Genomic DNA, 20,465 nt, shown 5'->3' on the forward strand with positions numbered 1-20,465 from the left:
GTCGAAAGCAGCCCAACTGTGCCAAGCCCTGTTTTATAAGTAAGGTTAGGGCTTGGAGAGATCAGTGGTTAGGGTCTAAATTTCTATCTTGCTCCATGTCTCCATGTTCAATTCTTTCCGACGTGCAGGATCTCGCTTTGGCACGAGGAGTCTAGCTACGAAACCTTCGGAATATGGACAACCTACGACTATATCACATCCTCACCTAGGTGCGCCCTTTTTGCCATATCTTCTGGCGGGTTATTCAAACTGTCTCTTGGGTAGTTCAACGGAATGACCTCACGCCCGGAATCCCTATCTCGGAGTACGAGCAACGACGCCGGAAACTCATGGACCTTCTGCCTGATGGAAGTGTTGCGGTAGCAGTGTCCGCTCCCATAAAATATATGTCTGCAAGTGCGTGTCGTCATTGTTTCTGTTGCTGAAGCTTTAGTGTTCTGACATCGCTGTAAGATATTTTGTATGTTTTGTTTTGGATTTCATGCAGGTTGTAAAGGCTTGACGGGGAACATACAGTTATAAGTACAGGCAAGCCTCCGACTTTTGGTATCTGACTGGGTTCGAGGAGCCGGACTCTGCGGTCGTTCTCGGTACGTTGTATATCGGGTGACTCGGGTCTGCTTGATATGGCTAACGAGATTCAGAGAAAAATTCATCCCAGAAGGGATATAAAATGACGCTCTTTTCGTCTGGTAGAGATCTCGCGAAAGAAAAGTGGGATGGTGCCAGGTGAGATACGCTTCACTTGCTCCTGTCTAACCTTCTTAATATCTCTCCGCTAGAACGAGTCTGGCTCTGTCCAAAGATTTGTTTCATGCCGACGACACGATGTTGATCGACAAGTTCAGCTCGTATCTCAAGTCTCTGCTTCCGAAATCTTCGCATGTCTATGTGGACCTTCCTAACGTGACACACAATACCTCGCGCAAGAAGTCGAAATCCTTGCTCAGATACCTCACTGGAACCCCCGCAACAGAACATGAAGATATTTTTGAAAGTCTGTCTGGCTCTTCGCGACGGCCGCTTGCAGCACAATTGGGAAAGTTGCGCGCCATCAAGAGCAAGGCAGAACAGCAGATTATGCGGGCAGCGGCAGATATTAGTGGGCGGGCGCATGCTAAGGTATTTAATTGTTCTTTTTGACAAGGTACAAGTTGACCAGAATTGATGTAGACTATGAGGTTTGCTGAGCCTGGAAAGTCAGAGGGTGCATTGGCAGCCCATTTCGAATATATGTGCGCTCTCGCAGGGTCTCAGCGACCTGCATATGTGCCTGTTGTTGCTTCTGGGTAATTTTATGATTTTTTCACAAATCGGAGAGCTAATGATATTCAAAGACCTAATGCTCTTATTTTACACTATACCGCTAATAACCAGATAATCACCGAGGATGAACTCGTGCTTATTGACGCTGGATGTGAATACAAGTAAGTAGTTAATTCAATGAACCGACTCCATTCTGATTTCTTTAAAGCGGATATGCATCGGACATCAGTATGTTTTTTCGTGGTTTTTTATCATAAAAACACTCATGGCTTCTGTAGCTCGCACGTTCCCGGCCTGTGGTACATTCTCTGCCCCTCAGCGCGACCTGTACAGCGCAGTACTCTCGGCACAGAAACAGTTGATTGGGTTGTGTTCGGCACAGCACGGATATTCTTTACAGGAACTTCATAGGAAATCATGTACTCTCTTGAAGTCGGAGCTTAATCAAATTGGGTTCAATCTTGGGAATGAGGGTGACCTGGAGAGGGTGCTTTACCCCCATTATTTGAGTCATCCTATTGGAATAGGTGCGTGGGTGTTCAGGAATTTTCGTGATTTACAAACTCAACAATCCGTAGATTTGCACGAGTCCTCGCATATGGATAGATCAGCGCCGTATGTTTTTAGTTGCCTTTCCTCATGAGTCATTCTGATTTTTTCGCCGTTAGTCTACAAGATGGGATGGTTATAACCATTGAACCTGGTAGGTAGATGAAATTATGAGTAGGCGAGCTTGAAGTTGACAAAATTCTAGGAATCTATGTTCCACCGACTGCCAATTTCCCCAAACACTTCCATAATATGGGTATACGCATTGAGGTGGGTTTCAGTGTATCCATAAATCACAGTATTTGACAAGATATTCGTAGGACGAGGTTCTGGTGGGAGCTAAAAACGCGACAATACTTTCTGTTTCGGCGCCTAAAGAGGTGAGTAAAAACCTGCATTTCCACTGCCGTCGTTGACTGATTCCTGGAAAAGATTGCGGATATTGAAGGTGCCTGTCAAGGGTTACTTGGGCTAGAGCCGTATTAATTACAATTACACTATGTTATGGATGTATCTATAATCTCTTGAGAGCAGCAAGAGTAGATTTTTAATGGTACAATATTCCGAGGTTTGATACGAATAGTTCATATCGGAAGCGCGAAAGCAGAGATGCGAGAGTTGAACTCAATCCTGGTCGCTCTGGTCTCGTGGGCGGTACTTGATGTTTCTTCGTTCGAGTTCCATTTCTACGTCCTCTGGTATACGACCTGACACGCGGACTGCGTACATTCCCCGAACGTATTTGGCTAAAGTGGAGGTTAGCTTGGAAAGGCACCCGGAGAAGAATGATGGAGAGCGGCACCTGTGCGCTGCCACCGCGCCACCCAGCTGTTATCTGGGTCTATCACTGCGATGATACCGTCGAACTGGGTAGTTGTGCATGATGAGATACGATCTGGAGCGCCTTTCATCTGTTGCGTTTACACCAAAAAAGGTCAGTTTTGAGGGATAAAAGAGACGGGGGACCCGGACCTGGAGGATCTCTTCGCAGTTTGGACAGCCGTGTTTTCTGAAATCACCGGGGAGCTGGATGACGGAGCAGAGGAGACATGCGCGGAGAGATTTTGAGCGCGCTTGTGGGGGTATGGCTGCTTGCATTGTGGTGGTATCGAATGAAGGCGCGGGTAATTTCAAATTGTTGTTTTATTATGAGACGGTCACGTTTTGGTCTCATTCATGCTTTCCAGTATTGGGGTCAGACGTCTATTTAGGTATAGCAAATCGCTACAGGTCAGATATCGCTCGATGAAGGTGAGTGAGTGTGTGTTTTAGTACGGTATGTTTGTTTTATTGTGTTTTATTGACTATGCGAATGTGTAGATTGCAGTTGAAGGATGCTGCCATGGCGAGCTGGACGCCATTTACAGTCATATCGGGCAGCTGGAGAGAAAGAACGGGTATAAAGTCGACGTGCTCCTCATCTGCGGCGACTTTCAGGCGGTGAGGAATCACCAGGATCTGCAGTGCATGTCGGTGCCGGCAAAGTACAGGCAGCTGCAGCATTTCTACAAGTAGGTGGGGCTGTGAACAATCAGTTTTGTTGGTGCGTTTATGATGCGATAGGTATTATACGGGCGAGAAGCAGGCGCCGGTTTTGACGCTTGTGATTGGAGGGAATCATGAGGCGTCGAATTATATGTGGGAGTTGTGAGTGTCCTGTTTTTTGTACGGGGTGTTTGGATGATGAAGGGTGTGTAGGTACCATGGTGGATGGCTTGCGCCCAATATTTATTTCCTGGGACATGCTGGGTGCGTCCGAGTGAATGGTGTGTCTATCGCAGGCGCGTCGGGGATATTCAAGGCTAATGATTTTAAATACGGTGTGTTGATTTACATTTACATTCGATGAAGAGAGACTGGATGGTTGTGTACAGGGCACTATGAAAAGGTACCGTACGACCAAGGCTCCATGCGGAGTATCTACCACATCCGCGAATACTGCGTGCGCAAACTATCACTTGTGCGTCTACCCATCCATCCATCCATCCATCTACCCATGCAAGTGTATCAACGCGCGACAGCTCTCAGAAACCCGCATCTTTCTCTCGCACGACTGGCCGCAGTCGATCGAGCACCACGGCGACCTCGCCGGGCTGCTCCATCGGAAAACGTTCCTTAGGGCTGATATAGAGAAGGGCGCGCTGGGCTCGCCGCCGCTCATGGGGCTCCTGCGCACGCTTAAGCCGGAGTGGTGGTTCGCGGCGCATTTGCATACGCGGTATGAGGCGGTGGTGGTGCATGAGCCGGCGCTTGCGTCTGTGCCTGGGACGGCGCCTGTGGCGAATCCTGATGAGATTCGGATTGAGGATGAGGAGGGGGTGGAGAGGGAGGGGGAGGGGGAGGGTGGGAGTGGAGGAGGAGGGCAGGCGGCGGCGGTGAGTAGGAACCCGGATGAGATTTTGTTGGAGGATGAAGAGGAGACGGTGGAAACTCCTCCCTTACCCCCTCCCCGCGCACGCGAAACCAAATTTCTAGCTCTCGACAAATGTCTCCCCCGCCGTCAATTCCTCGAGGTGATCGATATCGACACACCCACACCCTCACCGGACGAGGGCCCAGTACTCACCTTCGACGAGGAGTGGCTCGCAATCACCCGCGCGTTCCACCCGTGGCTGTCGACGACGCGGCACCAGCCCCCCTTCCCGGACGAAGCGGACGCGCGCGGGATCGTCGCGAGAGAGCGCGCGTGGGTGCGCGAGAATGTGCGGTCGTTGGCTGTGAGTGAGTGTCAGAGCTTTGCGAGGACGGCCCCTGGGCCTGGCCACGAGGGCGGAAACAAGTTTAAACAACGTGGGTTCAATGTTACTTTTTGTGTAAGGTTCTAGGTTGGCTGAGTGTTTTGGATGCAGCGCCGTGGTATACGAATCCGCAGACAGAGGCGTTTTGTAGGATGTTGGATATACCTAATAAAATCAACCCGCCTCCGACGAACGTGTAGCAATATATTTTTTTTTTTTGGTAGCTTAATGGAATCTATGACGACGAGCGAGCGAAAAGTGCACATTTTTGGGGTGGGGTATAGAAAAATTGCAATTGCATAAAAAACGACGCGTAATTAAACGACGAAACACAAAAAAAAAGTGAGTAGGTATGGTATGGTATTAGACGTAGACCCGTATGAGAGGAAGAAAAAAACAGGCGTTGTTTTTTTTTGTTACGCGGTCGCTGTGGCAGAGGGTGTGTCTCCGGTGCTGGGTTTGTTGGCTCCTGCATCGCCATTACCGGTCGTACCACCTTGTTGTCCCTGCTGATTTTGACCGCCACCGCGACCGCCGCCCCTGGTGAGTCCAGCGGCAGAGAGCCCGCGCGCAGCAAAGCCGCTTCCTCCAGGCCCGCCACGGCCTCTCCCACGCCCTCCAAATCCGCCGCGGGTGTTGGTGTTGTTGGTGTTGGTGTTGGCGTTTTGGGTGGTGGGTGATTGGTTGGGTGCGGACGCGTTGTTGAACGCTTGTTGGTTTTGGTGCTCGGCGGTGCGCGATTCGCGGTCTGTCGCTTGTTTCACGTCGGGCGTAGTATCTTTAAGGGTCTATAAAGGGTATGAGAAAATGAGTAGGGAGAGAGAAGGGAAAAACGCACCTCGGCGTGCTTTTCAAGACCGAGTTTCATAGCTTCCTCATCGCCAAACTCGACGTACGCAAGACGCGCTTTGCCCGCGAACGGGTGCGGGAGGTTGACGCGTGTGATCTGTGGATTGGTTAGCGGAGCAGAGGTGAGAGTGAGGGAATACGCACGCCGGCCTTGGCTTCGTTGTAGAATTCGCGAATGTCGGCTTCGGTGACCTGGATGTGGGGCGCCATGCGCATAAAGATGGTCCAGGGGTGACGCGGGGGTTTACCTGTTTTGGGCGTGCGCGCGCCTGACACGGGTGCAGCGGCGGGGGCGGGGGTGGGTGCAGGTTCCGGCGCGGCGGGTGCGGCGTCTGGCTCGACGGGGTCCGGGGTGCTAGGGTTCGTCTTGTCCTTTTTGTCCTTTTTTGATTTAGGCGCGGGTTGGGGCTTTTTGGGGTCTGCTGGCGTTCCGTTGGGTTGCTGTTTTTGGACGGGACTGGATGGTGCTGGAGGGGTTTTGACCTGTGGAGCTGCCTGGGCGGGGAGGGATGGGGCGGCTGGGGCGGCTGGGGTGGCGGGGACGGTGGCGCTGCGGCGGTAGGCGAAATTGAAGCCCTGGCTCTTGAGCTCGGCCGAGACGCGACCGTCTTTGACGTCGAGGACGAGAGAGCCGTATGCGGCGTCGCAGAGGTTCCAGTTCCAGCAGTTTTTCCAGGCGGGCTCTTCGCCGGCTGCGGCTGCGCCTGGGCCGGAAGAGGGGAGTGCGGGTGGGATGCGCTCGACGACGGAGAGGGCCTTGTCGAGGAGAACGCGCTGGTTGTCGTCGATGACTGCGTCGACTTGGCCCTTGACGCTGTCCCAGACCTTGTCAAAGGCTTCTTTGGCGAGGGTGAGTTTGTGGCGGAAGCCGGCAAAATCTGGCTGGACGCTGAATTCGTTGTAGGAAGAGGCGTAGCGGAAGTGGAGGCCGGCAGACACGGTGAGATCTGCTTTGAGGACGAGGGCGAGTTGGGAGAGAAGACCCTCGCGACCTGGAGACGCGTGGGAGACGAGAAGACGGGTCTCTGAGGGGTCAAAGACGCGCTGGGCGGTGTCTACGAGCTCGCCGATCTGGAGGGCGGTTGTCCACATGGTGCCCTGGCCGCCTGCGATGGTAGCTGCGCCGTCGCCGTTGTCAAAGAGCTTGTGGTTGACGAGGGCGCCACCGAGACCGAAGAGACGGAGCTTGAGACCAGCGATATCGAGGAGACGGGTGGTTGCCTCGTCGAGGACATGGAGGTTGGGGATAGAGTAGGCGCCCGAGCGGAACTTTTCTAGAACCTGGACATCCTCGCATGCACCCCAGACAGTGTAGACTGGGACGGAGAGAGTGAGCTGGCCAGAGAGGAGAAGGGGGAACTCTGAGAGGAGCTCTATGTTGACAGTTGAACGGATGAGGGCGGGTGGGTTTTCTGGAGCGAGAAGATGGGTTCTCTGGGGGGCGGGGATGAGAGGAGAGTACATTGTGAGATGGCGAAGAGTGCGGTCATTGATACGCTCGAGACTGTTTGCCTCTGAAAGGAGGTGAGCTGTGTTCTAGTGAGAGAAAAAAGACATACGAAAGAAACCAAAGTCGCCGGTGTGTATGATGGCAGCAGCATTGTGCTCGCGGGCGAGGTCGTTGAGGGCACTGAGCTTTCCGCGGATGTCTGCGAGGCAGAGGATGCGGGCGTTGTGTGAGTTGAGGAGAGTTGTGTGCGAGTTGACCATGGGAGAGAAGGAGCAACCTGCGTCGGCATTCCCCGGCTGCTGTTGCTGTTGCCCTTGAGCCATGCTCGCTGCAATCCTCGACGCCGATCTCAGAGACAGACTCGCCCTGCCTGTCTTTGCAGATGGCCTGCTTGTCCGCCATTCCGTCTTTTGTCAGCTTCATGTCTACCAGGGACTTGTCCATCCACTTCTGCTGCCGACTCCCTTTGCCCCGCTCAACCCACAGACACTCACCCCAGGAGCTCCCATAACTCTTTTGCCCCATGCAACCCCGGCCTACTTTCTTGCTGTCTACCAGGGGCCCACTGCTGCTCTTGCTGCCCAGTTTGCAGACGAGGGCGTCGTTCTTGCAGAGCACCGCTTCGTCATCGTCTGGATCGCCGTCCAAAACACCCACGGCGACCACAAGGGTCTTCTTGCGACCTATCCACAGGAGCTCTGTCTTGTCTCGTCCATATATCGTCCTAGTCTTTCCCATCTTCCAGAGCTGCCCCCACAGCTCCATCAGCTCTCTCCTGTTCTCTCGCCTCCCATAGCCCGCCATCCGTTGCCTTCTGTCTACGCCTTTCGCGCCCTCACTGTCCACAGAAGCAAGCCTCTCCGCTCAGTCGCTGCAGAGGTCGGCGGGTATGTAGACGCCGTCGCACGTGAGCGAGAAAGAGAGCGTGAGCGTCTCAAGCGCGAGAGAGATTCTCCCAAGACTCCCAAGCAGCCCCCTGCCCCCGCACCCGTCCAGAGCTTTTACCCATCCCCACCCCAGCCCTTGCCAGTCAAGGCCTCGCCAGTCCCTTCCCCATCTCCCCCGCCCCCCGCACCGCTAGATCCAGATCCCCCAGCAGATCCCTGGCCCACTTTCGACGACTATCTCTTTGACGACCTCGGCTACACCTTTGCACATCCAACATCCACCGCACCATCCACCAACATCCCCAATCCCATCCCCAGCAACCCTTTTGAAGACGCTTTCACAGACGACGATTTCAGCTTTTTCGACCGTCCAGCTACTCCAGCTACTTCTCCCCCTAATCAACCTGCATGGACTCCTGCTCCCATAGACACTCCCATCTCCATCGACAACAGCCCCCCAGAGCTCGTCCGCGACACAACCGTCCTCTCCTCTGCCGCACCCTCACCCGACTTTCACACCCCCCTCACCCCAAACGTCTACCTCGAGCACTCTCATTCCCCCGGTTTCGACCCAATCCCCTTTTCAGACTACCACCGCCGCGCAGACGACAAGCATGCCAACGGAAAATTCGCTCCTCGTCCACCCGACCAAGAAGGCTGGCGCAGGCGCTACGACGAAATAACCGACCCACGCATCCGTCTCGTCCGCAAGCTCCAGGCACGCCAGCTCAAGTCCGAAGACCACCAGCAGCCCCTCTGGCAGTCTGACGACATGGACGTCGACTCGCCCTCCTCCTCCTCCTCCAGCGACGAATCAGACATCTTCCAGGACAGTCGCTACCGCGGCATCGAGGTCGACGACATCCCAGAGCGTTCCACCACGCCCCCGCCCGCCTATCTCCCCCCAGGCGCAGCCCTCTTGCGCACAAAGTTTGAGCACCGCGCCTTGCTCGCCCTCAGCGTGCCCCTCCGCGGCACCAGCAGTCCTGCGCCCCCCGCATCCACCTCCAACACAGGCCTCCAGCCGCCGCAATCCCTCGCGTCCGTCCCCACCCCCGTCTCCCCCGCCGCACACGCCGGCCAGGAAGCAGAGCGCCTGCGCGCGCTCGCCGCAGCCGCACAGCAGGTTGCCCGCGAAGCAGTCGAGAATCCGGTTTGGGCCCGTGTGTGGCGGGCGGCTTCGGGTGGACATGGTGTTTGTCATGCTGCTACGGCGCTTGCTAGTACGCGCTTGGGTGGCATTGGAGAGGCGAGGGTCAGCCCTCGCGATGTCAAGCTTGTCATGAAGGCTTTGGAAAATGTCCGCGAGCAGCTCATCCAAGAGGGACATGATCCCGCCCAACTCAAGGTCGGACTCGGCATGGAAGAACTATTTGGGTTGGGTGCGTCTTTTATCTCATGTTTTTACAGAGTATTGATTTCTACAGATTCCACTCCTATATACCCTCTCGAAGAACCGATGCTCTCCATCGCAAAAGGCGACGTCGTCCTCGATCTCAAACCTCCTTCCCTGCTCTTTTGGGAAAAACTCGGTCTGTGCCCGAAAGGCGGCCCTAAAAACTTTGATGCGTTGGTCATGTTTGAGGACGATGATACCCGCAGGGTATGGGTCGACACCTGGGTTGAAGGTCTCAAGGATGTTTACAAGGTATGTTTTTTACCTTGTTTTATACCAATCTTAACACTTCCCAGGCCAAGCGGTATGGGGCCATGAACATGGCCAAGGCTCCGATGAGCATCGACGGATCACCAGGGCTCATCGCTGTAAGATACGACGCGACACTGAGAAAACACTTTGGTACGTTCCTCCTTGTATTTTTGATTCAATGCTAACGTTCCACAGCCAATCTCGTGGCAAGCATGTCCGTGTTCCAATCACCCAACCCACTCGTCGTGTTTCTCGTGCTCCCCTTTGCCATCATGTCCCTCGCCTCCCCCGTCCTCCGCCAGATCCTCGCACTCTGCAGAAAGCTCCTCGCGAGCAACGCCCGACAGATCATTCTCCAGCTCGTCCCAGAGGTCCATGTCGTGCACGGCATGGAACCCAGCGCGCCGTATGCGTACGGCACGCAGATGGAGTGGATGGCTGCGTCGGTATATAACAAGATTTTGGTCCCTGTTGATCGTGAACGTACCGCTCGCGCGGGATTGATCCACCCGGGTATGCCACATGCCCATCGCCCGCCAGAGGTCCGGAGGCTGTTTATGAACCCGTCGTTTACACTCGCCAGGCCGCCCCGCGCGAGTATCACGTATGTGCGCGCGGCGCATGCACCGCTGGATGTTGTGGATAGGTACACGCTCCTCCATGTCGGCTATGCGCTCAGTGCATGTGGCCGCTGGGTCGTCGCGTGCTGTACCGACCAGAGAGGCGAGGCGTGGGACTCGCGCGTCTGGCTCGTCGCGGGCGACGCTGACACCGCGGAAGAGCCAAAGGGCGACGGGTGGACGTGGGCAGATGTCATCCGCCGCGTGTGGGATTTCGCCATGGCCTTTGCGAAGCGCGCGAATGTGGAGTGGCGCGTGGTGTTTGCGAGGCTGGGTGCGATGGAGCAGTCCGAGGTGGACGCCTGGGCGGTGTTTTTGCGGGAGAGTGTGGTGGGCTCGAGGGAGCTGCCGCCGTTGCACCATTATGTGGTGTGTGTGGTCCCGGATGCGCCGTGGATGTTTACGCCGTGGGATGAGCGCAATCTGCCGCTTGTTGTGCCGACGACGACGACGCGCGTGCAGGCTACGTCTGCGTCTGTGCCTGGTGTGGGTGGTGTGGCGCGGCCTGTGAATGCGTCGAAGGTGCAGGAGGAGCCGCAGCACCAGCAAACGGTGTTTACGGATGTGTCCTCGGCGACGTATGCTGTTTTCCCAAAGAGGACGTTGCCGATTTTTGTCCCGCCTTCGTTGGATGATCTAGGATTGACGAGGAGTTTTGTGCCGGAGGACCCGGCGGGCGATGTGGACCCTGCGCCGCCGTCGTCGTCGTCGTCGGCTAGAGCGCCGGTTATACCCCAAGCCACGTCGATTCTTATTCGCGTGCCACGTGCGACATCCATCCCGACTTTATCTTCCTCGTCGGCGTCTCCTATGGCATCATTGTCATTCTCATCAGCGACGATGATCCACACGCATCTCCTACACTCCGCGCACTCAGCGTCGTACACGCAACACGCACAAACGACAATGTCCGACGCAGGCCGTGTGCCAAGCGACGACAAGCTGCTGGAGGAAGTGACAAAGGGGTACTTTGATCTTGCTGTGCTTGCGCGTGTGAGGTGCGGGGTTGAGGTTGCGGGGGGAAGCACGCGCGATCGCGAGGGGTTGCCGTTCCATTTGGCGGCTGTGGATTTGATGCGGATGGTTTTGGAGGGGTGTTGGGAGGCTTCTTTGTCTTCTTTTGCGGGGGAGGTTTGAGTTTTTTTGGATTTGTGTTTTTTTTTGTTAGCTTTCTTGCATACCTTTGGTGTCTTTTTACTTTCGTTCTTTTTGATTCGTTGATAGTGTAGTGTATGTAGTAATTTCAGCTAATCATTTACTCTTTGTATAACAATGTACAGGTAGAGGTCGTTGCATCGCTGTTTTAATGCTGTTGTTCGCTTTGGCATAACGATTGAATTGCACAAGAGAAAACTACATCATCAGATTATTGCACAGTAGCTTATACTATCAATGTCCGATTTCTCAAACGACACGCATATACTCGAAAATCCAATTTTCTAATGACCGAGTATCTCACTGGTTCTTGCGCTCTTGCGCGTTATACGACTTGGAAACGTCGACGCGGATAGGGTTCTGGATGCTCGCGAGCGCTTTCATGCCCATCATCACGACGGGGACGAGAACGAAAAAGGCGATGAGAAGCGCGGTGATTAGGCCTGGAGTGAGGAGTTGGTATCGCTTCAGCACGCCGCCTGTGGGGAGGGTGGTGTTGGTTGGTGCGAATGAGGAGAAGGAGTCGGATGAGAGGTCCAAAATGGGCCGGTCGGGGACTTGACGTTTGGAGTGCGAGCCAAGTGGCGAGCCGGTGAAGATTATGAGGTGGTTTGGGAATGATGAGGTGATTGAGGACAATTCGTCCCCTAGAAGAGATTCTGGATGAAAAAAAGGATCAGTTTGGTAAATTAGATTTTTGAGGGTTCTGCGAACCGTGCTGCGCCATGGTTGTTTTGCGAGAGTGGCCGGACTTGTCGAGGTGTGGCATGTTCATGCACAGGACGTGTTTAGAGTTGGGTTGGAGGGTGACTTTGTCTTTGCCTGGTGCGTATTGGAGGAGGCGAGAACCGCATTTCGAGGATACGCTTTCTGCGAGAGATAGTATTCCGTTTGCGTGCGAGTGGTGAGAGGGCAGGTAGGGGTACTGGCGGGATGAATGTGCAGAGGCGATGCTTCGGGCTATATGTGTGCTTGGTTCTAGTGTTCGCAGATCCGAGGCGTGCAGCTGGTAAAATAAAGACTTGAGCATGGCGTTACCAGTGAATGTGTACTACGCACACCGGGTTGGTTGACCAATACGACTGCATCGTGGTTGCAAATGTCCTCAGAGCTCAGAATGCTCTCGAGAAGAGATACTGTATGGTACGTGCTGTCCAATCGAGCAGGCAGCGAATCGAGTGCATAGGAACTGGTTGTGTTTGTTAGTTTGTGTTCTCAGGTATACGCGGATTCATACCTAGAAGAAGACCATGCGACGACAGGAGAAGTATTAGAGAAAGCCAAGGCGGCGTTGGCTACGGCAGCGACGACGAGGAGGCGGGCGGCCATTTGGTGTCAGTACGGAGGCTGCGGCAACAGTTGCATCGAATCGAATGCCCCCGCCGAGATGGCTATGATCACATGACCGGTGTAGTTCTAATATTAAAACACATGCTTTACCCCAACTTGATCCCCCGCCTTTTCCTCCTTGTCAAAAATTACCACCATGCTCGCCGCTGCTACTCGTTCTGCCAGATCTCTGCGCCTTAGGCCGCTCTCTAATGTCTCCAGGTCCGTCGAAAATCATGTTTTAGCTGATTGGGAATGGTGGTTAATTCGATCTTTCGCGGAATCGCCCCTGTAGGACATTCACATCGTCCACTCGCAGACGCGAAGAGGCTTTGCGCCCTGCGTCATTGACGGTGTTCTCTGACGAGGAAGAGATGCTGCGCGATACCGGTGCGTTTCTTCTGTTCATGTTAGTAATTCTCCTGCTAAAAACTCTTCGCGTTTTGCTCAGTCAAGCGCTTCGCTGCCGACGTCGTCGCTCCCAAGGTCCGCGAAATGGACGAGAACGAAAACATGGATCCAGCCATCATCCAAGGCCTCTTTGACCAAGGTGTAAGTGATCCCAGCCTTCCGAGCTCATTAGCTCGCCTTAACGTGCGGGCACCCGCTTCCCGAACAGTTGATGGGTATTGAGACCAGTCCGGACCAAGGAGGAGCCGGATGCTCCTTTACATCGGCTATCATTGCCATTGAGGAGCTTGCAAAAGTGGATCCGTCCGTGTCTGTGCTGTGCGATGTACACAACACCCTTGTCAACACCGTCATCCGCAAGTATGGATCGAAAGAGCAGCAGGAGAAATGGTTACCACAGCTATCGGAAAGCAAGGTGATTACGGGTTATATGTGCTATGTTAGGATTGTCTTGATCATTTTTGACAGCTTGGTTCTTTCTGTCTCTCCGAGACTTCGTCTGGTTCCGACGCGTTTGCCCTCAAGACCCGTGCTGTTAAGGATGGCAACAGCTATACATTGAACGGTTCCAAGATGTGGATCACAAACTCTTATGAAGCTGAGATATTCCTTATCTTTGCTAATGTAAGTTATTCAATCTACTTTGCTTTTTAACTAGTCTGACATGGTGTTACTTAGATCGACCCGAGCAAAGGATACAAGGGTATCACTTGCTTCCTCGCCACCAAGGATATGGGTGTTAAGATTGCAAAGAAGGAGCAGAAGCTTGGTATCCGCGCGTCCTCGACGTGTACATTGGACTTTGACGACCTCAAGATCCCTGAGGAAAATATCATTGGCGGTGAAGGCAAGGGATACAAAGTATGTTACCACTGTTATGACATCATTCATCTAAAGCTCAGCTTTTACGCGTAGATTGCCATCGAAATCCTTAACGAGGGTGAGTTTTTGTATATCGTTGTTAATGATGGACCTTTTGACCCAATTATTCTACTAGGTCGTATTGGGATTGCTGCCCAGATGCTCGGCCTTGCTCAAGGTGCCTTTGATAAATCGGTGCCCTACACCTACCAGCGTCAACAATTCGGCCAACCCATTGGAACATTCCAGGGTATGGCTTTCCAGATAGCACAGGCTGCCATCGACATCGAATCAGCCAGACTCCTGACTTATAACGCTGCACGTTTAAAGGAAGAGGGCAAGTCGTTTACAAAGGAAGCTGCCATGGCCAAGTACTGGAGCAGTGTTGTTGCTCAAAGAGTTTCCGGTAGTGCAATCGAGTGGGCAGGAGGTGTTGGATTCACCAGAGAAACAGGTATTGAGAAGTTCTGGAGAGATTCGAAGATCGTATGTCAAATTCATTCATTCTTCCTCTGATCTTTTTTGACTAACTTGTCCGGTCAATTAGGGCGCAATCTACGAAGGGACGTCAAACATCCAGTTGCAGACTATTGCAAAGTTCATCCAAAAGGAATACTCATAGCCGGAGGCTGTATTTAATGTTTATTACTTTTTGCTACACAAACATGTACATAGATAGTGTTGAGAACGATGTATGAGTCCTGTGCATTCAAATGGCTAGTGCTTCAATACCGGTACAGTCAATAAAGATAGCATTTTAAACGCGGTAATGTAGTGTACAACTATCTGAGTAGAGGGGATAATAAGTCAGTATCTAGAGGTCAGTGCGTGCGAGGTTATATCGTCTATTACATAGTGCAAAGCCAGCCAGGATAATGTGTTTTGAGGCGTCTAGAGAGTATTATGTAGTCCGCATGAACATCAAGACGCCTTCGTATACTGCCCAGCCAATTGCTGAGCTCAAGACTTTTCGAGATAGCCGAAGCGAAGCGCCGTCGAAATATCCCGCTATGCCGCGTTGCTGACGGAAATGTTGGTTAAATAGTACAATGAGGCAACAGGAAGACTTACTGTCCATATGGTACCAATCGTACGGAAGAACCCATGGTACCGATCCTCAGAGCGTACTTGGACTTTTGTCTAGATATTGGTATACCAGTGAGAATAAAACGGGAGATTGACCTCCATGTGAAACATACCTTGATGACATCAAAGGGGTGGGTCGCAAGAGTCGCGATTGCGCCTGCGGACGCGGCGGACACGCTGTGGATCAGCGCAGCGTGGCTGCTAGACGAGGCCGGCATGAGATATGCTAAGAAACGGAGTTTGATAGGTTGTCACGGTTGAGCAGGTTGAACTTGAAGACATACAAGCTTCGCCTTTGATCCCTTCATAAAACACCATAAAAAGGCCGGCATATGGGGCATCGCGTAGTGAAGACGCGAGAAACCCGCGCAGGAGTTCGGAGGGACCTTGCCGTGTAATGGACAGGAGCGCGCCGGAGAAGCTTTGGTATGCGTAAATGTTGCTCTACGGGCAGCACGGCTTGAAATCAAGGACAACGATGAGAAACAGGGAACGTACTTCAAAGCGCGCTTTGAGCACGGAGAACGGATTGAGCAAGAAACCAACTGCGACACGCGTCGTTGCGCCTGCCATAAGGTTTCCTTGGCTTGTAAGACTGGGAAGGACAGAACCGTTCTTGTTAACGGTTGCTCCGTCAGGGTATTTCTTGACCAGAGCAAAGTAAGGTGTGCGTGCAAGGAATGTACGCAGTTGTGTGAGACTGGTCATATAAAGCGCAACACCAGGAACATTTCTATGACCCAGAAATATAAGTAACAATGAGCGATGCGAAGAGGATAGGATGGAAATGGCATAGGTAATGATCCGCAGCGTATGGAGACAAGTCGGTACACTCACCGAACGAGAGAGGGGAATGTACCTCGCCACAGGCCGCGCAGACCATTTTTCGCAATGATATCGCGTGTTGTGCTCAGAATGAGGGAGGAGTGAACCCTGTGAATGATTTGAGGTTAAGTATCAAGATGAGGGCGTCCATCGGGGCATGCGCACTGTGGTAGCCTGGCTTTGCCATCACCCTGTTGTAGGCGGGTCTTGAGCAGGTCGACTGGGAGTTGAAACCATTAGTACAGTTCTTGTTGTCGCATGGTAGACGGTGCTCACAGGGTTGGAGGCAAACCGTCGTCGCAAACCCGGACAGTGCGCCTGTTATGACATCAGTTTTTTGAAATAGTACAAAAAAAGGCGACAGGACCAGACCTGAGAGCATTTGTTGGCCAACATTGCTCATATATAGGACGTGGCTCGTTCGAGAGAGGCTCGGCTCCTTCTCGAATGCAAAGCGGTAAAGGTGGATGGGTGGCCTGCGGTATTGAAAGTGGTACCGGTCCAAGAAGCGGCAAGACCAAATGCACATGCCGCATCAACGCGTCCCATTTCGGGAATTTCGTCACTCTCCTTCGCTCTCTCATGAGTGGCTTTCTCTTTCGCCTCGGATTCAGGCCCCATGCGCATCTTACCGTCCTCACCACACAACGAGGTCTCCCTTTTCTGAAAAATAACAATAAACTCGGAACTTCTGTTCTCGATTCATTACAAACACGAGCATTTTCGGCATACCCTCGCATCCTTTCGCGTCCAATCCATAATCAATGGCAAACGAGGAGTTTTACTCCATCTAAGAAAGACCTGTACGCTAGTCCTCTCCGACGCTGGCTCTCTGGAACACGTTGGTCAAATTCACCGCGATACCACTCCCCGCCACCTCCTCCCAAACGCGAATTTCTGGCTTTTCTTGATCGCATACCGCCGAACGCTGTGTTTGTGGGTATCATCAGTATCAACGTAGCAGTGTTTGCTATCTGGTTGGCAGCAAAGGAAAAATATGTGCGCATGGCTTGTCCAATTCGATCACACATCCCTGACTTCTATCACAGAGACAAGAAAGAGACCCGACGTTACTCCTCTGGATGAAGGACCATTTTTTTACCAGCTGGAAAAACTTTAGTGAGGGGAGAGTGTAAGTTCCGTTCTGTTGTTGCTTTTCCGTACCATATGATGCCATTACTTGATATTGCCTATATCCAGATATACTCTAATGACATCGGTCTTCTCACATATGGATTGGTCGCATATCCTTTTCAATGGCTTTACGTTCTTCTTCATGGCAAATCCGGTCCTTGAAATGCTAGGAAGCCGTAACTTCATTCTTCTCTACCTCGGTGGTATGTTTGCTCTCATATTTGTATATGAATATATAGACCGACTGAACTTGAATTACAGGTGGCCTGGTTTCATCGGTATCAAGTCTTGCCTATGCTAAAATGGTAGGAAAAGTTGATTATAATTCACATGGAGCCAGTGGTAAGTTTATTTTTCCATTAAGCTATTAAAATAAATACATAAAGGGTTTGCTTGTTATAGGTGCTATTTATACTATTGTGACCCTTCTGGCATGTGTGGCCCCTAAGCTAACCTTTCAATTATATGGAATTATACCTGTCCCAGCATGGCTTGCAGTTTCTGGGTTTTTCACATATGATATGTATAGAACAATATCTGAAAAAGTAAGTAAATTGTTATATGGTGCAAAGATAATTTATTTACTTCCAATGTCATTACACTTTATAGAGTGGAACAACTGATACAGTAGGTCATATTGCAGGTATTTTAGCTGGTATAGGCTATTATCTTGGCAAACGGTTTAGATTGTTTTAAACAATTAATATTAATTTTACAATAATTTTGCCTTATTAGAAAAGTAAGATTTTATTAGCCAAAAAAATATAGAAAGCAAGAATATTATTATTCCAAGACCAATTCCAAATAGTAGCCAGATTCACTACAGGCTCAGTTACATGTTTGATGTCAAACATTGACAATCAAACAGATATTATATAGGATGTAGATGTTTTATCATGAACAGCCTAAAAAGTGGGAAATGTGTAATTTGGTGGAATAGTGTCTGTGGGATTGTCTATAATGCATGCCATGGCCAAAAAATTTTTTCAAAAAGAAATTTTGGATATTTGAAAACAAAGAGAATAAAAGAAATTTTTCTTTGGATGTTCTAAGAATGGATGCAACAAGAAGTGGTGCTTTGTCTGAATGGTAAAAAAAAGTAGTATTGTTCTCACCTACTAATTCAGCACATAGTAGCCATTCTGCAATCATATTATTTTATTATACTTCATATTAAATGTAAACTATTTAGTATTATGCTTTTATAATAATATATAAACCATGAATCAGTAATATTTAGATCAGATTTACTTGGATCAGGTTGGCAGTAGCAACATTTGTGTCTTCTTTAATACTCAAGGCTGCCAAATTATGCTCCAAAGAGGAACTCATAAAGCAAAAGACAATATACTTGATATTGTCAAGACTATTAATAGCAACATAGCCTTCTAGAATATTTGATAAGAAATTCTGGACATTTATATGGAAAACTTTGATAATAGCAAATGGGCAACTTATTAGATTTATAAGCTTATTTATATTTGTTGGACAAGCATAAGCATCACTCTTCTTTTTAAGGAAGTAGAGCCAGATGTGAGGTGTGTGATTGTCCAAAAAGAACATGAAGTATTTACACTTCTGGTAGGAATAAACAGAAAATGTCTTGAGATTGCAATAGATATAATCAAAAGGCTTTTTCACGTGTTTGGGGTTTTTGTCATATGACTTGTCAGTCATTTTACCCTTTGCACAGCCTTTATAGACATCTTTATTCTTGGATATGCTTATTTTGGGAAAGTTCTTTGTGGAATCCTTAAAATGTCTAAGAACATTATCAGAGGGATAACCAAGGTATTGATGCCAAAGGTCACTTGACTTTTGGAGAGTCAAAAATAATGTGCTAATGTCTCAATGTGCATGTGCACTCAATACATTGGATGTCAGATCGATTCATTTGAATTTGCCCTGGCTTGCAAGCCATATGATTTCTCAGGCAGATTAAAGAACCAAAGGATTTTAGCTGTTCCTTCTATAGTCATGCCAGATAACAGGAGTTGTCCTATCAACAATAATTGAATATATAATTGTTCCATGTATAGAACAGAATAGAGTTGGCAGACTTTATATCCCAGATCCTTAGAGTGTGAGGCCACTTCTATGAAAATTGTTCCAAAATCCGTGATAGGGACCATGGTGGTGGCAGTTTGCAAGATAGAACAATTATTTTTAGCAAAGTCTTGATAACTTGCGAAATCAGACTTATTGCCAGTAAAGTGCACACTAGCACCACTATCCATTAATTATGCCGTAAAGGTGTCTTTCCTCTTTCTGGGTTTTTCAATTCCTTTTTCTTTGCAATCTGGACAACACTCAAAATGAGATAGATATTTTTGATATACATCATGTACAAATAAGTAGTAAATATCTATAGAGAATTTCTCCTTCTCCAGCCAGTTGACTGTTGAGTTGTTATTGTTTCTAGATGGGGTAGTCCCTGTGGGAATCTCAGTATTATTTTTAGTCCAGTTGCTAGATCTAGAACTTACTTGCCTGTCAATGTGTTCATCATCAAAGAACTTGTCCATGATGTTTTGACGGTGTTTATACTCATCTTTATCTCCGTAATCCATACATTCCTCAAAAAGAACATCAGAAGACCGTTTTCTTTGATTATCAAAGTTGGGAATGTCACCATATTGAACTGGTTCCAGTCTGAATAGCTTATTGCTAAGTTCTTTGCTGATAAATCAAAGATAATAAAAGCATAATAGACAATAAAAACAATATAAATAAATACAAAAAATAAGCAAAACAAATCAATTATTGAGCAGCAAGATATGCCCAGTACTACTCTACATAGACAATGTACGCTAGTGGCAGGGACTTGACTTAATATTTACTCTGTGGGTAGTGTTACTTGAGCTGTAGCTACTCAAGTGGGTTGTGAAAACTGCTTGTATTTTAAAGAGCAATAGTGTTGCCCTTATATACACCTAAAATGTGTTACATGTGACTAGTGACGGTAACTACTGTATAGTTTTTAGTCATCTATTTAAATGTAAACTATTATTTGTAATCCACTCATATGACTTAGCACATGACCTAATAATCACATGGTCAAACATGAGTATAATTAACTATTTTAATAATAGTCATTCAATACCAATGACTGCTTGGATTGAGAATGTTATATATAGATCCAAATGTATATTTTAACCTATAATAGCTAGAGTAATGTATGAAGAATAGGCAGTTGCTTAACATACTTCATATGTCCTGAGCAGCACTTTCCTAACTGTTCAAATTAATGTAGTTATATGACTATGAGAATAAATATGAAATAATAAAACAACACATATAGGGTTTGAATCAGCAGTGTTACTACTGAAACACTTACATAAAAGTATTATCACTAACCATTAGATCAACAAGGCACATAATGGTTTGGGGTTTGAAATTAGAAAGTAGAGCTGGTTAGGGTTAGGGATTAGGATTGGTTAGGATTGGTTAGGGCTTATAGATTTAGAAGTGGGAGATACTATTAATAATTATTAGGATTTAGGGTTGGGGATAAGTGTCTAATACTAATAAAGATACATAATTTTAAATAGTCTAATGGTATAGTTGGTGAAATGCTTGATATTGCTTAGTTTAAGCCTTGCTAATAGCATTTTATTATTTGTTATAGCATTAGTCATATAACAATTTTGTAGAACA

General features: G+C 49.4%; 10 protein-coding genes across 10 annotated transcripts; 5 read left to right on the forward strand and 5 right to left on the reverse strand.

Annotated features, from left to right (window-relative positions):
- Positions 1-103: 103 nt before the first annotated feature.
- JR316_0005122 (Intermediate cleaving peptidase 55) lies at positions 104-2,301 on the forward strand (the record flags this gene model as incomplete). Its single annotated transcript, XM_047890886.1, has 15 exons — positions 104-209; positions 265-396; positions 454-460; positions 517-590; positions 645-729; positions 783-1,122; positions 1,174-1,289; positions 1,338-1,427; positions 1,475-1,494; positions 1,545-1,793; positions 1,845-1,881; positions 1,935-1,969; positions 2,021-2,085; positions 2,136-2,195; positions 2,248-2,301. The coding sequence occupies 15 exons, from the start codon at positions 104-106 to the stop codon at positions 2,299-2,301; spliced, it is 1,470 nt and encodes a 489-aa protein (XP_047750647.1).
- Positions 2,302-2,439: 138 nt separating this feature from the next.
- On the reverse strand, positions 2,440-2,913 carry JR316_0005123 (Transcription elongation factor SPT4; the record flags this gene model as incomplete). The annotated part of the gene is made up of 3 exons (XM_047890887.1): positions 2,440-2,561; positions 2,618-2,726; positions 2,788-2,913. 3 exons carry the CDS (start codon positions 2,911-2,913, stop codon positions 2,440-2,442), a joined length of 357 nt encoding a protein of 118 aa, XP_047750648.1.
- A 147-nt stretch (positions 2,914-3,060) lies between these two features.
- Positions 3,061-4,753, forward strand: JR316_0005124 (Lariat debranching enzyme; the record flags this gene model as incomplete). The annotated part of the gene is made up of 7 exons (XM_047890888.1): positions 3,061-3,066; positions 3,136-3,326; positions 3,379-3,462; positions 3,514-3,635; positions 3,690-3,775; positions 3,837-4,605; positions 4,641-4,753. The coding sequence occupies 7 exons, from the start codon at positions 3,061-3,063 to the stop codon at positions 4,751-4,753; spliced, it is 1,371 nt and encodes a 456-aa protein (XP_047750649.1).
- A 216-nt stretch (positions 4,754-4,969) lies between these two features.
- Positions 4,970-7,112, reverse strand: JR316_0005125 (uncharacterized protein; the record flags this gene model as incomplete). Its single annotated transcript, XM_047890889.1, has 4 exons — positions 4,970-5,341; positions 5,392-5,499; positions 5,547-6,916; positions 6,962-7,112. The coding sequence occupies 4 exons, from the start codon at positions 7,110-7,112 to the stop codon at positions 4,970-4,972; spliced, it is 2,001 nt and encodes a 666-aa protein (XP_047750650.1).
- Positions 7,113-7,173: 61 nt separating this feature from the next.
- On the forward strand, positions 7,174-11,144 carry JR316_0005126 (Mediator of RNA polymerase II transcription subunit 13; the record flags this gene model as incomplete). The annotated part of the gene is made up of 4 exons (XM_047890890.1): positions 7,174-9,121; positions 9,167-9,387; positions 9,432-9,537; positions 9,583-11,144. 4 exons carry the CDS (start codon positions 7,174-7,176, stop codon positions 11,142-11,144), a joined length of 3,837 nt encoding a protein of 1,278 aa, XP_047750651.1.
- A 318-nt stretch (positions 11,145-11,462) lies between these two features.
- On the reverse strand, positions 11,463-12,491 carry JR316_0005127 (uncharacterized protein; the record flags this gene model as incomplete). The annotated part of the gene is made up of 4 exons (XM_047890891.1): positions 11,463-11,821; positions 11,877-12,168; positions 12,222-12,351; positions 12,400-12,491. 4 exons carry the CDS (start codon positions 12,489-12,491, stop codon positions 11,463-11,465), a joined length of 873 nt encoding a protein of 290 aa, XP_047750652.1.
- A 157-nt stretch (positions 12,492-12,648) lies between these two features.
- On the forward strand, positions 12,649-14,385 carry JR316_0005128 (Short/branched chain specific acyl-CoA dehydrogenase, mitochondrial; the record flags this gene model as incomplete). Its single annotated transcript, XM_047890892.1, has 9 exons — positions 12,649-12,713; positions 12,787-12,881; positions 12,943-13,043; positions 13,111-13,317; positions 13,371-13,526; positions 13,581-13,763; positions 13,818-13,842; positions 13,900-14,249; positions 14,311-14,385. The coding sequence occupies 9 exons, from the start codon at positions 12,649-12,651 to the stop codon at positions 14,383-14,385; spliced, it is 1,257 nt and encodes a 418-aa protein (XP_047750653.1).
- Positions 14,386-14,664: 279 nt separating this feature from the next.
- JR316_0005129 (Mitochondrial glycine transporter) lies at positions 14,665-16,070 on the reverse strand (the record flags this gene model as incomplete). Its single annotated transcript, XM_047890893.1, has 9 exons — positions 14,665-14,784; positions 14,835-14,903; positions 14,963-15,075; positions 15,134-15,293; positions 15,348-15,582; positions 15,687-15,782; positions 15,840-15,894; positions 15,951-15,992; positions 16,037-16,070. 9 exons carry the CDS (start codon positions 16,068-16,070, stop codon positions 14,665-14,667), a joined length of 924 nt encoding a protein of 307 aa, XP_047750654.1.
- Positions 16,071-16,256: 186 nt separating this feature from the next.
- Positions 16,257-17,504, forward strand: JR316_0005130 (RHOMBOID-like protein 12, mitochondrial; the record flags this gene model as incomplete). Its single annotated transcript, XM_047890894.1, has 6 exons — positions 16,257-16,673; positions 16,724-16,806; positions 16,875-17,011; positions 17,070-17,150; positions 17,211-17,353; positions 17,418-17,504. The coding sequence occupies 6 exons, from the start codon at positions 16,257-16,259 to the stop codon at positions 17,502-17,504; spliced, it is 948 nt and encodes a 315-aa protein (XP_047750655.1).
- A 1,544-nt stretch (positions 17,505-19,048) lies between these two features.
- JR316_0005131 (uncharacterized protein) lies at positions 19,049-20,019 on the reverse strand (the record flags this gene model as incomplete). The annotated part of the gene is made up of 2 exons (XM_047890895.1): positions 19,049-19,487; positions 20,015-20,019. 2 exons carry the CDS (start codon positions 20,017-20,019, stop codon positions 19,049-19,051), a joined length of 444 nt encoding a protein of 147 aa, XP_047750656.1.
- Positions 20,020-20,465: the final 446 nt, after the last annotated feature.

This window comes from Psilocybe cubensis, chromosome 4 (genome assembly GCF_017499595.1).
Source record: "Psilocybe cubensis strain MGC-MH-2018 chromosome 4, whole genome shotgun sequence".
NCBI lineage: Eukaryota > Fungi > Basidiomycota > Agaricomycetes > Agaricales > Agrocybaceae > Psilocybe > Psilocybe cubensis.